The sequence below is a fragment of the Topomyia yanbarensis genome, chromosome 2 (assembly GCF_030247195.1).
Source record: "Topomyia yanbarensis strain Yona2022 chromosome 2, ASM3024719v1, whole genome shotgun sequence".
In the NCBI taxonomy this organism is placed as follows: domain Eukaryota; kingdom Metazoa; phylum Arthropoda; class Insecta; order Diptera; family Culicidae; genus Topomyia; species Topomyia yanbarensis.
The window spans coordinates 322,802,902-322,817,299 of NC_080671.1; the positions used below are offsets into that span (position 1 = coordinate 322,802,902).

The window sequence follows — 14,398 nt, forward strand, 5'->3', positions numbered from 1 at the left end:
TCGAGCATTGTTATTCTTCGTGTCCGATAGGTAGACGTTTTGAGTGTTCAATAGGTAGATTTGCTTCAGCCTTTGCGCAACTGTTCTTTATAAACTGTGGGTAAACCGTGTTGAAGGTAATTTCAATTTAACCACAGCAAAAATTACAACTCATTGATAAGTTTTTTATACTCAAATTTAAGTTGAATTTACCTAATTTTGAGTTCACCCCAAACAACTCAAAAGTACCTTCCTCCACGGAAGACCTCGACTGAGTCGAATCTCTCTTTTTGTTTTTGACAACACTAATAAGTGCGAAAGCGACGCACAACTCAAAAGTAAGTTAAAAGAACTTTTCTGTAGGTTGTTTTATTTAACCGTGTATTGTCAAAAATGTAAACAATGCTGAAAATAAGATAAAAATCGTACTAGGACTACATAATTAAATTTTGTTAGAATTAAATCAAAGTGAATCTACTTTATATGTTATTGTTTTCAAAGTGCGATTGCTTGTTTGGATGTAGTCTACTAGTCCAGTGTTGTGGTACACATTAAAAGTGTATTAACAATCATCGTATAAAATATTTTGTAGAACACGAAGTTTTCTCAACATTTCCTAGAGGTACGCTCGGACATCCTGATAATGAGCTTGATAGCTCATTAACTCAAGGCTATGTCCGGATACGAATCACTGACCGGGATCAGTTCTACCTCCAGTCGTTTCTGTAACTGGTTCAAACGTATGAAGCTTTACCGAATAGGAATCATCGTTGCTGCCTGCTTACTATTGGTTCCTTTTGTGTTCTACAGCTTGTTATTGAATGTAAGTTTATAGTGTTTCTTTAAGTAGCTACTTAATTATTTACAAAACTACTTTTATTTAGGATGAATCTAACGCACCGAGTAATGATATTCATCGAACGCGATCGCAGTTGGAAGCGTTCGAGGATATTAGTCCGCTTAAAGCAGCTGATTTGAAGCTACGCATAGACGAGATGCTTAGGATAAAGGGAACTGTTTCTTTGGAGTTGCGTGATTTGGAAGCAAGACGACAGAAGTTGCAGTCGGATATCGGACTGTACAACCAGAAAATAGATGAGCTCAAGCAGGAATTGGGCAGACAACAGACTGAGTTAGAACGATTGAAAATATCCGTGGAGCAGGCACAAGTTGCTCAGCAAGAAGCAGTTCTTCGCAATACACCCGAGCTTGCGTTACCAAAACCACTGTTTTCGGCATCAGTACCCGATTTGAAACAAGCTATTCCAGTCTCGCAAGTACGTTGGTGTAAAATGAGTACCTGTTTTGATCATTCCCGGTGTAGTTTAACATCTGGATTTCCCGTGTATTTGTACGATCCGGATGTCATTTCGGTTGTAAGTAAAGGGTTCGACATCGATGGATTTCTGAAGACGACAATCAAGCAAACACTTGGTTATAATGCTCACCTAACCAGTGATCCTAAAAAAGCATGCGTTTTCTTTGTACTTGTGGGAGAAGCGCTATCAGACCAGGAAACTATACGTAATAGTCGATATGGAGTCACCAATTTGGAGAATTCAAAACGTGTTGCTAGTTCTAGTTTGAATATCACGAAGATAAAACAACTGCCATATTGGGGAGGAGACGGTCGGAATCATGTGTTGCTAAATTTTGCTCGACGGGATTTGAGCCTAGGGGTTGGGAACGTGTTTCGAAATGTGGATACTGGCCGAGCGATGGTGGCGCAGTCGAGCTTCGAAGAGCAACAATTTCGCCGCGGATTTGATATGATTGTACCTCCAATTTTGGGTCCTCCGGGTGGGGACGTCTGGCAGGACTGCAGTCCAATGTTACCGGCTAGGAGAAAATATTTGCTAAGTTTTCAAGGAGAGATAAACGTACATCAGAACCAGTCGGTTTCAAATAATATCGACGAGGAAGCAGAAACTGTCGACGATTTCATAATTGAGCACATGAAAGAAATGTCATCTGGGCATACGCAAGATCGTTTCTTATTACAATTTGAATGTATTCCAGCTACAGAACTACGAAGTTCATCCCATGTTCGAGACTGGTCACTTTGCGGAACGGACAATTCGCGAAAAAGTGTATTGAAAGATTCCACGTTCACACTTCTGCTATCCCCCGGTGGGTTTAGCGTTAGTTCCACACTATTTCAGGCACGTTTATACGAAGCCTTGCGAGCTGGAGCCATCCCTGTGATCCTAGGAGGCGATCAGGTGGAACTTCCATATGGAGAAACGATCGAGTGGCGGCGAGCTGCGGTATTACTGCCTAAAGCCAGGATTACTGAGTTGCACTTTTTGCTACGGGCTATTCCGGATGCGGATCTTTTGAGCATGCGTCGCCAAGGTCGTCTTTTTTGGGAAAGATATCTCAGTTCGGTTCAAGCTACTGTTGACACCATAATTGCAAGTCTGAGAGATCGTCTCGGCATTCCACCAAAACCAGTTCTGCCGGTTGTAGCACACAGCGTATTCAATGCGAGTTTTATTCCGCTGAAATCTGATCCGGTGTTGGACACGGAACCAGAAGAATCCTTAGGACCGATTGAGCCGCCCTACCCAAGTCCAGCATATCGAAGAAATTATACTGCTCTTTTAATACAGTCTCGTGAAGCCTGGAATGATTGGGCAGATCCCTTCGCTCTTTATCCACAGCTTCCGTTTGATCCAGTGCTACCATCCGATGCAAAGTTTATTGGTTCGCACATGGGTTTCCGTCCCATCGGTAAAGGGGCTGGTGGCGCTGGCAAGGAGTTTGGTGAATCTCTCGGCGGTAACTATCCTCGGGAACAATTCACAATCGTAATCCTAACATATGAACGTGAACAAGTGCTAATGGATTCACTCAGTAGACTATACGGACTACCCTACCTGCATAAGGTTATTGTCGTATGGAATTCACCAAAGCCACCCTTGGAAGATTTACGTTGGCCTGATATAGGAGTTCCTGTGCATGTCGTGCGTGCTCCTCGTAATTCACTGAACAATCGTTTTTTGCCGTTTGATGCAATTGAAACCGAAGCAGTTTTATCAGTCGATGATGATGCTCATTTGCGGCACGATGAGATACTTTTTGGCTTCCGTGTATGGCGTGAGCATAGGGATCGCGTTGTAGGCTTTCCCGGACGTTTCCATGCTTGGGATACTAATACCCTGGACGCGTGGAATTACAATTCCAACTACAGCTGCGAGTTGAGCATGGTACTGACCGGGGCCGCATTCATACATAAATACTACACCTACTTGTACACATACGTACTACCACAAGCCATTCGGGACAAAGTCGATGAATATATGAACTGCGAGGACATTGCTATGAATTTTCTCGTATCACACGTCACTCGGAAACCACCAGTTAAGGTTACTTCTCGCTGGACGTTCCGCTGTCCAGGTTGCCCTGTGTCTCTAAGTGAAGACGATACACACTTCCAGGAGCGACATAAGTGTATTAATTTCTTTACTAAGGTATTGTGCAATGTTTTCATAGCTTATTTTCGCGGCTGTTTTATAATAACAAAGTTTGTTTTCTGTTTCAGGTGTTTGGCTATACACCCTTGCTGAATACTCAGTACCGAGCCGATTCCATACTTTTTAAAACGAGGATACCCCACGATAAGCAGAAGTGTTTTAAATTCATATAGACCATCGCAGTCGTGGTCGCCATTTTAGGGTTTACTATGCACCATCACAACGCGTCTCATCCAGTTTACTGGGAGTATACATTTCCGTAATTAGAGTCTTGTCCAGTTGATCTCTATTGCCAGCACCACGCAACAAGTTCGCTATAACAGTCGTAGTGCACAGACGGAAATCTATTAGACCAAACAAAACATAATTTTAAAGTTAGAACACTAGTTGCAACCAATTGTACTCATATAGGTATCCTATCACTGTATTAGATGTGTATATTGAATTTATTTTACGGCAGCTTTTATCGGCGACTTTACAAGAATTATTTTAAGATTTTAATTCGCAATATAATGTAGAATTATACTTACCCCGTGGTAGTGTAAAACTGTGCAAGGTATACTTTTATGTTTTTAGTTGCTAACATATGAGTTGTTTCAGTTTTTTTTCCAACAGTGCCAGATTATTTTTAATAGCATATTAAATCATAATAATTCTACAGATATGATGTTTTATTTTAATTTTATGTTCGGTCAAATTTTCCGTCCTCGCCAGGTTTTCATCCTAAAAGGACAAATCAGAGATGATTGGTTATTCACAATACTGCCCATAATCACAAGTCAGTCCCATGTTCTATGGCATTCCCTATTTACATGGGACTGACTTGCGATTATAGGCAGAATAGTAATCAAAGGAATATGTTGGAACACTGATACTGTGTGATTTTCTTCTTATCATTGGTATTACTAAGTGGGTGAATGGACAACAGTGGGTCTAGTTATGTAAGGTATGCAAACTAGGCTCGATGAACTATCCAAGCCTGCAACTTTACACTTGAAGCAACATCAGATGTTGCTTCAAGCTGTTTACGACCCTTATTCGGAAGTTTTCACGCTGTCACCCGCGCTACAGCTTGGAAAGGCCAAACTGGTGTCGAAGGGGGTCAATTAAGATTGTCTGACGCATTCTTGATGGTCACATCATAAGTGTTTCTATATTGAAATCAGTGTAATGATGGCGTAATTTACGTCAAAAATCCATTGTACACTATTTTTTCCACCGTAAGAGCTCGAATATTGTCAATTAACAACTTTCGAGAAATCCGTTTGTTTATCTCAACGATTTCTCTGACGTCACCGAAAACTGTCAATTCGCGGAATAGCAAGCCTCCTTTCTGTGAGCCGTGATTGAAATCAACAGACAGCATTCGCTGATCAAAAGATTAGGAAATATGTATAACGTGATATATAATGTATTTTTCGCTTTAGTTGATATTCGTTAATATAGAAACAGCGCGAGATTTAACCATTAAATGTATGAAATTCATTTTTCATTGGTACTCATTTTTCTGTATGGATACGATATTTCCTCTTGTTGAGGCTTCATATCACAGAATTCGTTATGTTGCCAATTGGGGCGGTGGTCAGATATTTTCGTCCGCGTCACCAATTTTTATACAGTGATTCATCAGTAGCGCTATCTTTGAAAATGAACCACCTTGGTTATGCAACTAATTTTTTCCGATCTTTTTTAAATGCAAATAATTAAGCAATCTTCATTTCGTTATATTCTGAATTGCACATATTTTGTCGTATGTAATTTTAAATGTAATTTCATTTGATGACATTGTAAGGGAACACGTATCCGCCGGTTGAGGCCAATCGAGCTGACATTTCTTTCGACTGAACAAACTAATTAACCCATTATGTCCTAGCGTATGAAATTTCATACGCAAAAACAACACATTTCTGGATCATACTTGTTATACAATAAAGCCGTTTTCAAACTTCTGGTCTTCTGTGAATGTTAACTAATACCTTATAGTTTATAATGTGTATGCTCAATAATCATTTTTTATTAAATTCCATTGTGTTTTCGAATGTCAAAGTTGGATAAAATTGAAACCAAAATGTGAACAATACATATTATTAATTTTCTCTTCTAAATCACTAGTTCTTGTTTCGGATTGTGAACGAATGGCCATAAGAGATGTGAAAGATGTGGCTCAGTGCGAAAAAATGGAAGAAATTGGTGAAACAATTGCAAACATTCTGCTGGTAGTTCAACGTATGAAATTTCATACGCTAGGCTGAACCGATATCTTTTTTCCCAAGGCAAAATTATTTCCTCTTTAGGATTAGGAGGAGATTTACAATTTTCTCGCTGATTTTAAAGTTGAATCAGTACATTTAAGGCTAACAAATGCTTAATACGTAGCAAATCATACCTGGTTCTACCCGGAATATTTTTTATGTAAATTCTCGTAAGAAAATGTTCTTTTTCTTAAAATAATTACTAAGTTTGAGGGAAAGATGGTTTGATGCAACGAACCAATCATGAGACGAAACGGCACGAGAGAGGAGAGTAATGTTAAAATCATTCAAAAAAGCTGCTAAATGAATGATCTCGCAAGGTTGAAGATATTATTCGATTTTATGCTGAGTATAAAGATTTTAGCCGAATTTTCTCTGTAATGATTTTTTGATACCCTATCAGCCCAGCGTATGAAATTTCATACGTTAGTTTTTTTCGCAACGAAACGGTCCAAAGTGGTTATTTTATTTTTCCCATACTTAATTCGGCATAATATGAGAGCTCACGAAGTATTTTATAAATTACCAAAAGTTTTAACATAGCTGGGTTATAATGGGTTAATTTGTTTGTTTAGTGTTTATTTGACCAACTAGGAAACGAATATACTAGGTCTTTATTGCGGGTGCGAAATACACATGGTCTTGTCTGAGTGAATGACTTTTGAATTATGTATGAGGGTGGAGAATTGACAATTCACAAGATGCATTCAAATCCAATTACCAAATTGCGGCAATCATTTCAGCACGAGGAACATATGATTTACGGTCATATTTAATGCTTTACTTTTAGTCCATTAACTCATCAGTCAATTATACTGAGCTAAGAATAAGTACGTACTATTTGGAAACGGGGGGTGTTTGATTTGTGCATGATGTTACTATCGTTTAGGAACGCAGTATTTGTATTTTTTCTGTTTCGCGTCTTCATTGTAATATCGGAACGTTTAACTCGAACGAGGTGGAAATTTTTTACACAGAGAACAGACGACCATCTTCAGCATTCAACTTGTGAAAAATCTCTAACGGTTTCGAAGGTAGTTTGGATATCTAAACCAGGTGCGCTACTGTCGTCATGTTTTTGTGGCTGAGTGCGACAGAATTGACAGCGGTTATTCCTCTACCCAGTCAAACTAGTCCGGAACCGATTCGGACTTCCAGTATGAATTCCAGCTCAAATGCGTCAACCGATAGAGTCGGAATCGGTTGTTTTCTTTGAGCTAGATTCCATGCAGAATCCATCCAGGATTTCGAACCGGTTCCGGAATCGATTTGACGGATAGTTGGGATAGGTTGGTGTGGCGGCGCTAGTGTTTTTAGTATATTAATTCAAATGTTTACACACGTTTTTTAAATATTTTTGTTCGATCATGGATGTCTGTTCTCTGTGATTTTAAGTTACAGGATCTCAATATGCTTGTGATTATACCAATAAGGACCATTTATAAATTCTGCCACGCTATTATAGGGAAGAGTTATGAATAATTGTAACATAAATGGAAGGGGAACACGTCATGTGCTTTGACGCAATCGGCCGTTTTACGCACGATTGCGCCATGTATCCAGCTTTTTACGTGCCATAATGGCAGTCTAAATTGTTTAGTTCGTAATATGTTTAATTGCCCTTTTTTGACAATAATCGTTTACGTCAGCTTGACAGCAACTTCCAGTTGAAGATGTCGGGCGTTCATTGAATAAACATCCAACGCATTGGACTAACGTAGGATGACTTAATCTCACTGGGCGGTTGACGTTAACGATTATTGTCAAAAAAGGGCCATTAAACGTATTACGAACTGAACACTTTAGTCCGCCATTATGGCACGTAAAAAGCTGGATATAGTAAATTCCATAGAACATGAACACTTTTGCTAGTAGCGGCATAAAAGTGCTACTACAAAATGAAGAAAAAACTAAAATAATTTGATTCGTATTAGACCAAGGGGAAAAATAACGTGGTAATATGACAGACAGTTAGTTAGTATTGGGTAATCTTTGCGTGACATAATTTTTGAATGTTCCACCATGCCACTTTTAAACTCATTGTTTACGGTCCATTTTACATTGTCGACAACACTCCCGACAGCCGGCTGTCCGGAGTTCAAGTTGTTTCGATGAAACAATCTCAATAAACGATTAGCCAGAGTTTAAACGCCTAGAAGATTTACGTATCCTACAGTCAATAAACTATTCAAACATGCACGAAAATATAGTCTCCAGTGGCGTAGTCAGAAATTTGGTTTGGAGGGGGTTTTGATGAAAATCGCAAATTTTTTGAAAAAATGCTAAAATTTAATATGAGTTTGATAAATTATTGAAAACTCAAAAACATAAGTAATCTAACAGATGTCATTCCAGTCTACAAACAAGAAGGATCAACATGGAACAGTTTTCAAACCTCTATAGATTATTTTCTTGTATAATATGTCAATGAAGTCAAAAATTGCGATCTTTTAAAGTGGGATAAATGATCTAAAAAATTTTCAACGTTCAAGATCACCTAATATAATAATCCTTGACTTTGAAGGTTTGACAACTTCGGGAAGTTATCAACATAAAACAGCGCCTGCTTTGATATAGAAATTTTAGTGATTAACTCTCATAGAGGTAATTATGGTGAATTAATTTTTCAAAAATATTAAGAGACATGGTGCCTTCAGCAAAGTTTTTGATAATGTCATTTCAAACAATTTTGTTGAAAATATGAAGGCTACATGAATTCAACATATAGGGATTTAAATGGACTGGGCCTGCTATATTTCTTCTTAGTGAAGAAAAATTTAGGTGAAAACTATTTTTTTCTGCGCTACGGATAAAATTGTTTGAAACAATCATTGCGAGTTGAGAACACAAAACCTATAACTAAATTATGGATGGATGGAACTGAAACTTGCGTTTCGACTTCATCTCATCAGAATCCGACACTAACTTGGTGGGCGGACTAAGCTAGCGCCGAATTGATGCTAGCTCCTGAAAATGGAATCACTATTTGTGTTTTTGAGTCCTTTTAATATCTGGGAATGATTTGTTTTAAATCCAGTTCCCTTATTTTTTTGTAAGCTTCAAAGGCACCTTGAACGCAATGTGAATTTATTATTTAATTACCGTTATCAAATACAGTAATTTCAGAATAGCTTGTTGTAAAGGTTTTCTACTATTATATTTCGATACTCTGAATATGTGGGATATTTATGTCTTTGACAAAGTTGTCTGAAATAACACTTTCGAAAACTTTGCTGGAGACATTAAGTCTCGACCCAAATTTGGTTGAAGACTAATTCTTGTCTATAATTACGTCTAGGAGGATTAACCGTCAAAATTATTCTATCAGCAGATGAACAGTTTTACGTTTTGAAATTCTTCAATATCACTTAACATCGAAATTTGGCAGTTTCGAATGAATGTGATCGTGACCGTTAAAAATTTATCGAGAATTAATTTTACTTTTCTTCCTCATAACTTGCAGTACTAGTACGTAGCACACAAAATTTTAGTACGCCATTCATTGCATCCTGCTAAGAGGCTATTCATATAGTTGATAATACAACAAAAATCCAATGCTCATAAAACCAATCCTGACCTGCTAGAGACAAAATTACATCAGCTTTCAACTAGTTTCTGAAATGTTATTCTTGTTGTTAACCATATTGAATTGTTGTCTAAACTCTACACAATCTAAAAAATACATTTTCAGCAAATGTTGAAATGTATGTAAGTTTTCGGTAAACAAGCTTATATTTTATATGCAATCAACCTATTCAAATTTAGATTCCCATTCGAAAAATTGTCTCTAATTCATATTTTGAAGCATCTTTCTAAAAATGAGCTCATAATAATTCGATAGACGTGTACTTCTACTTACAAGTGATAAGATCAGTTCGTTTGGGTTGGAGACATGTGGATGCTGCTAGTTGTCGACTCATTTGACCTTGAGTATGAGACTAATTCACAAAAGAAATGCAAGACTGGCACCTAAGAGATAGATAATTATTCAAGACTTGTATTTATGATCATTAAGACTTGTATTTATAATTATTTAACTCGACCAAGCACCAGAATCGAGAAAATTTTATGGGGACTCGTGGATAAATAACTGCAAATATTGACTAGAGCAGGGATGATCGAATTCTGTTATAAGATGAAGGCGAAACAGCACAGTAGTAGAAAAAAGTATTCGCTAGTAAGGACTAACACTGCTAGTGAATACTGTGTACAGTATTCATCAATAGTTGATTGATTCGCTTTTGACCTACGGGACAAAAAGGGGATTAGGAAGGGACAGAAACGGATTCAATGCGATGGTAGCATAATTTTCCATACAATTGGAAAGACTAGATTACACGACATTACACGCTCTCTGAAACAGATTTGTGCCGAAACGTAGGTATGTATGTTTTTATAGTAAGGTTTAAAAGTTTTAAAAGCCTGTCCTGTAGTTTATTGGCCGTGTGTGGACCAATAAACTACAGGAACTCAGGACTCATTTTCGTACCTAACCACTAAAAGCACCCTGCTCTTTTTTACCCTTCTTCCCCACGGGACTACGTCAAGGTATTGTTTCATCGGGGGATTCGTTGTGCTTTCGTAGCACCTCTTTCTTCTGCTATATCTCGGAGCCTCACTTGATTCGTGAAATGGCTCGACCTTTGAGCTTTAATTTAACTCTCGATTCTTCTCTTGCTTTCCGTCTCTATCTATTACTTCGCCATTTAGCTTTCATCTCAGTAAGCTGTTTAGCCACTGATTCCATGAACCATTTAGCTCCTGTTTCCGTGAGTCATTCAGCTCCCAGCCTTATCTCGGTCTACTCGGAAAGTCCCCGGCAGTGAGCTCACCTTTCTCCGACTGAAAGATCCCTGGCTCTCTGAATTTCCTTCGTTACCGATGTCGTGAGGCAATTAGTTCCCATTTTGTCACGAAATAGTAGGATTGTCTTCAGTGACGAATCTACCCTACCGGGAATTCCCCGACGGTAGATTTGTACCCGATACCGATGTTCGTTTTCGTGAACCATTTAGTTCCCCGCTTCGTCCCAATCCACTCGATCTAGTCCCCGGTGGTGGACACGCCTACTCAACGGACCAACCAGTAGATGCTGAGGCCTGTCCAACGATTCCGGGTGGAGCGTAGCTTCCGTTTCACTGGCACCCCAACGGCCCACTGCTAGCTTTATAACGCGATCTACTCGCTCTAATCTCAGGCTGTGTATATAGCCTACTCACGAGCTACGACGCACGGGTGACGCAGTCGTTCCAGCGATTCTGTTGAAGTCTGACCTAATCTACAGCGGCGACGGACCTACACTGTTAAAATCCAAACGTCGATTCTATTTGCTTCAAACCACTTAAAATTTATATGAAGAAGAAATGCTAATGTTATACAGCTCACACACATTCTATGCAGAGTTAAAAATATTCAAATTCATTGAATGAAAATTGATCATATTCAGCCGCATTCATTTTCAATATTCAGTGACGCAGCTGAAAACGTCAAACGAACAAACCACCCATTCATCTATGCAGATTTTCATTCGTCTCCGATTATTACACGAAGCGAACGTGCAGCAACGAATCAAACGCATCAAAGTAGGCCTTGACACAATGTAAGCGATGACAATTGTTGTTTTATATGCTTTACCGGCATTTGAAAACATTTTCCTAGATAATTAGTGAAATGAATATATTGTACGATATTCAACTGAATGAATAACATGGATATTTGAATGAATATTTTTTCTATTCACCGCGAGTAGCATCAGGTTCATTTTCAGCCGTCAAAAAAGAGCTTCGATTATTTTTAACTCTGATTCTATGTGTCAACTGTATAAACTATGTATGCGCACACATAAGTTATATGTGAGTGTTGTTATAGAATCGGGTTTTATGTGCCTTATACTTATGAAATGTGAATGTAAGATTAATATTTCTTGTAAATGCACACATTAGGACTATGTGCCTGCAAATAGTGTCTATATGCCTCCGCTAATTGCAAAAATCAATGTGTAACACCAATAGGCATAACGTTTAATTTTTTTGAGTGTATTCTACACCGGCGGAGAGTTCCCCGGCGACAGAATTTCTCCCGTGAGTCGATTTGTGGTTTTACGGCGGCTTTCTAGCCGGTGGCACTAATATGTCACTTCGTCACTTTCTCTGCAGCTCGGAGAGTATACGATATTGTCAACTGTCATACCAGGTATAGGTATGGGGAATCCCATAGAACATGCGACTGATTTGCGGTTATGAGCAGTATACCCCATCGAACTTCTTCAAACCTAGGTCATTCGAAGCCCACATATCCCGGTATCTCTTGCACGTTCACACACTTCGGGCAAAGCGGTGACGAAGCATGTCCAAGCCGATTCAGGTACTTCCGGAAGCATTCGTGCACGGACGAAAACTGCGTCAAATGGAAGTTCACCTCTTCATGCATCCTATGAACCCAAGCCGGCACATTTGGGATGAGTCGATGGGTCCGCCTTCCTTTCTCCATGTTGTCCCACTCTCGATGCCGCTGTGCCAACATGTCCGCCCTGACCAATCTCCTTACATTTCTACGCTGGTAGCATTCGGATTGCAGATAGGGATCATCCCGGTAATTTCGCATATCGGCTCTGCCAATATCGCTCTGTACGCACTCGCGACGCAAACAACCATTTGGCGAAAAGTGCTTGTCAGCTTCGTCCGGTTCCGCTTTGAGTACAGCGCAGCAACCAAGGCCAGTACGCCCTGGTATTGACTTCTCGTGCTGTATCTTGCTCCTGCAATGTTCGGAATGTTCCTTGTCACTGCGTTAGTTATCCTTGCAGCTCACAAAGATGGTCGATATTTCTGTTCTAATTTAACCAATCGTCGACCATCACACTCAAGTGCTTAAATGCATGCATCGATGGAATTGAGTGTCCACCGATACTGAACACGACGCGCTGGATTTTTTACGGTTGCTGACCAGCACTCCGTCTTGTCGTGAGCCAGATGCAACTTGGTGTCAGACATCCATTTCTGATGTCCAATGACATAAAATATTAATTTTTAATTTTTATGGTACGTTTTCCGTTGTTGTTCTCCAAACACTACTTTCAATCCATTGTATAACGTGATGGTTTGCTGTAGATTTTCCAATTATCTTGCACTGAACACCATGCGTTTCCATATCAGTAACAAACTCCGACCTGTTTTCCCTGATTGTACAGAATACATTAGTGAAAAAAGTATTTTTGATCAGACCACCTCAACATAATTAAACGAAAAAGTCATAGTTCCAAACAAATTTACCGAATATAGGGGGACCTACCTAAGCAAATCGTCCTATTAAATGGATACATGTTGCTGCCATAAAAGCTTATTTGCACCATTCCATGGCAGCGACGCGACGATTTACAAAACTCTACGTTTTTCTATCCTTTTACAATGGAGGTGTAATTCGGACCTTCCTACGGGGTAATTCAGACCGTCATTTTTTCATTTTTTTTGCAATGAACCTATGTTTACCTATGAAATATATATTAGAGAAACTCCTTAAGAAGCAAAAATAAATAATTTTCTTTACTAAAACTTAATCTGGTTAGTCACAGCTGTCGATTGGCGCATCATGTACTTTCTTTGCTGTGGCGTGTGCAATCGTCTGCGTAGCCGCAAGCCGCTGAACGGTGGTTGATGGAATAGGGGGTCCGAATAGCCCCGTATGCGCACTTCACACAAAAGTGGTGTGCTTCTTGAAAATATCTGTGTTTTCACCCAAACAAAAGTCAATCCATAAAATAGGAGCCTCAAGCTTTCTAAAATACTTACCTGTTATTTTTTCACTGTTAAAAACGAGCTCTTATCCAATGATTAGAAAATTTTGTATATGTATCATTCAATACATGAGAAATTTAAGAATAATATAAAATATTAATATTTCAAACATAGCTGTTTGTGGTTTTGTCCGGCCTCCAGCCACTGTGCCTTGAACCGAGAATGGAACCCCGAGGTATTCCCGCTGTGACCCTAATCGACCTCTGCCCCATGTTCGTCTCATAGACCAGTACCCGGATCTGAAAGTAGCTTTTCACAAAATTGCACAAATAGTCCAGGACCCTCATTCTGTGCAGCGCTATGGCGATAGCTATCCAGCTGGCACTGACGATGGCGTCGATCGTAAGCACGGCGCAGTAGCGATTGTCCCTTCTCCTTTTCTTGGATGCTTTCACCTTGCTCGCGAGGACTGTGCGAATGGCGTCCACGTCGAGATCCCATTTCAGAATCCGAGCTGCCTGTGGGATAGTGTGTTCTCACTTTCAGCGTATTTCGTCAGCATCTTGAGGATGACCCTTTCTAGAAGTTTACCAAGAGTATGCAGCAGGCATATAGGCCGAGTTTTGGCACCAGCATCTGTATCTTTCATCTATCCGGGAAGCAGGCTTAGTCTAGGCATTTCTGTAGAACTAATCTGAACATGTCCAGAGACGTTAGGATCGCGGTCTTCAGTGCCAAGTTGTCAGTCCACCATTTGCATGAACGTACGGTGTAGGAGACCATGCTGTTGGATCGTGCTTCGGGAAAAGGCTCTCCACGAAAACTTTCATCTTATCAGTGCATATTTGAGCAGGCGTCGTTGCACCCTCGATCTTGGCTATTACGACGCGGCAAGCGCTGGTCGAGGGGTTAGCGTTTACTTCTCTGCACAGCTCCTTGTAGCAAGTGGACTTGCTAA

At 39.6% G+C, this 14,398-nt stretch overlaps 1 protein-coding gene across 1 annotated transcript; it reads left to right on the forward strand.

Moving 5' to 3' along the window:
* The first annotated feature begins 382 nt into the window (after positions 1-382).
* On the forward strand, positions 383-4,115 carry LOC131683764 (exostosin-3). The gene is made up of 3 exons (XM_058966033.1): positions 383-802; positions 864-3,452; positions 3,524-4,115. The coding sequence occupies exons 1-3, from the start codon at positions 653-655 to the stop codon at positions 3,626-3,628; spliced, it is 2,844 nt and encodes a 947-aa protein (XP_058822016.1). The 5' UTR covers positions 383-652; the 3' UTR covers positions 3,629-4,115.
* Positions 4,116-14,398: the final 10,283 nt, after the last annotated feature.

Bases quoted from the DNA above. Each gene is read 5' to 3' on its own strand.
- LOC131683764 (XM_058966033.1), top strand. From the start codon at position 653: ATGTCCGGATACGAATCACTGACCGGGATCAGTTCTACCTCCAGTCGT. The intron at 803-863 runs GTAAGTTTATAG...ACTTTTATTTAG, and splicing joins TCTACAGCTTGTTATTGAAT to GATGAATCTAACGCACCGAG. The intron at 3,453-3,523 runs GTATTGTGCAAT...TTTCTGTTTCAG, and splicing joins GTATTAATTTCTTTACTAAG to GTGTTTGGCTATACACCCTT.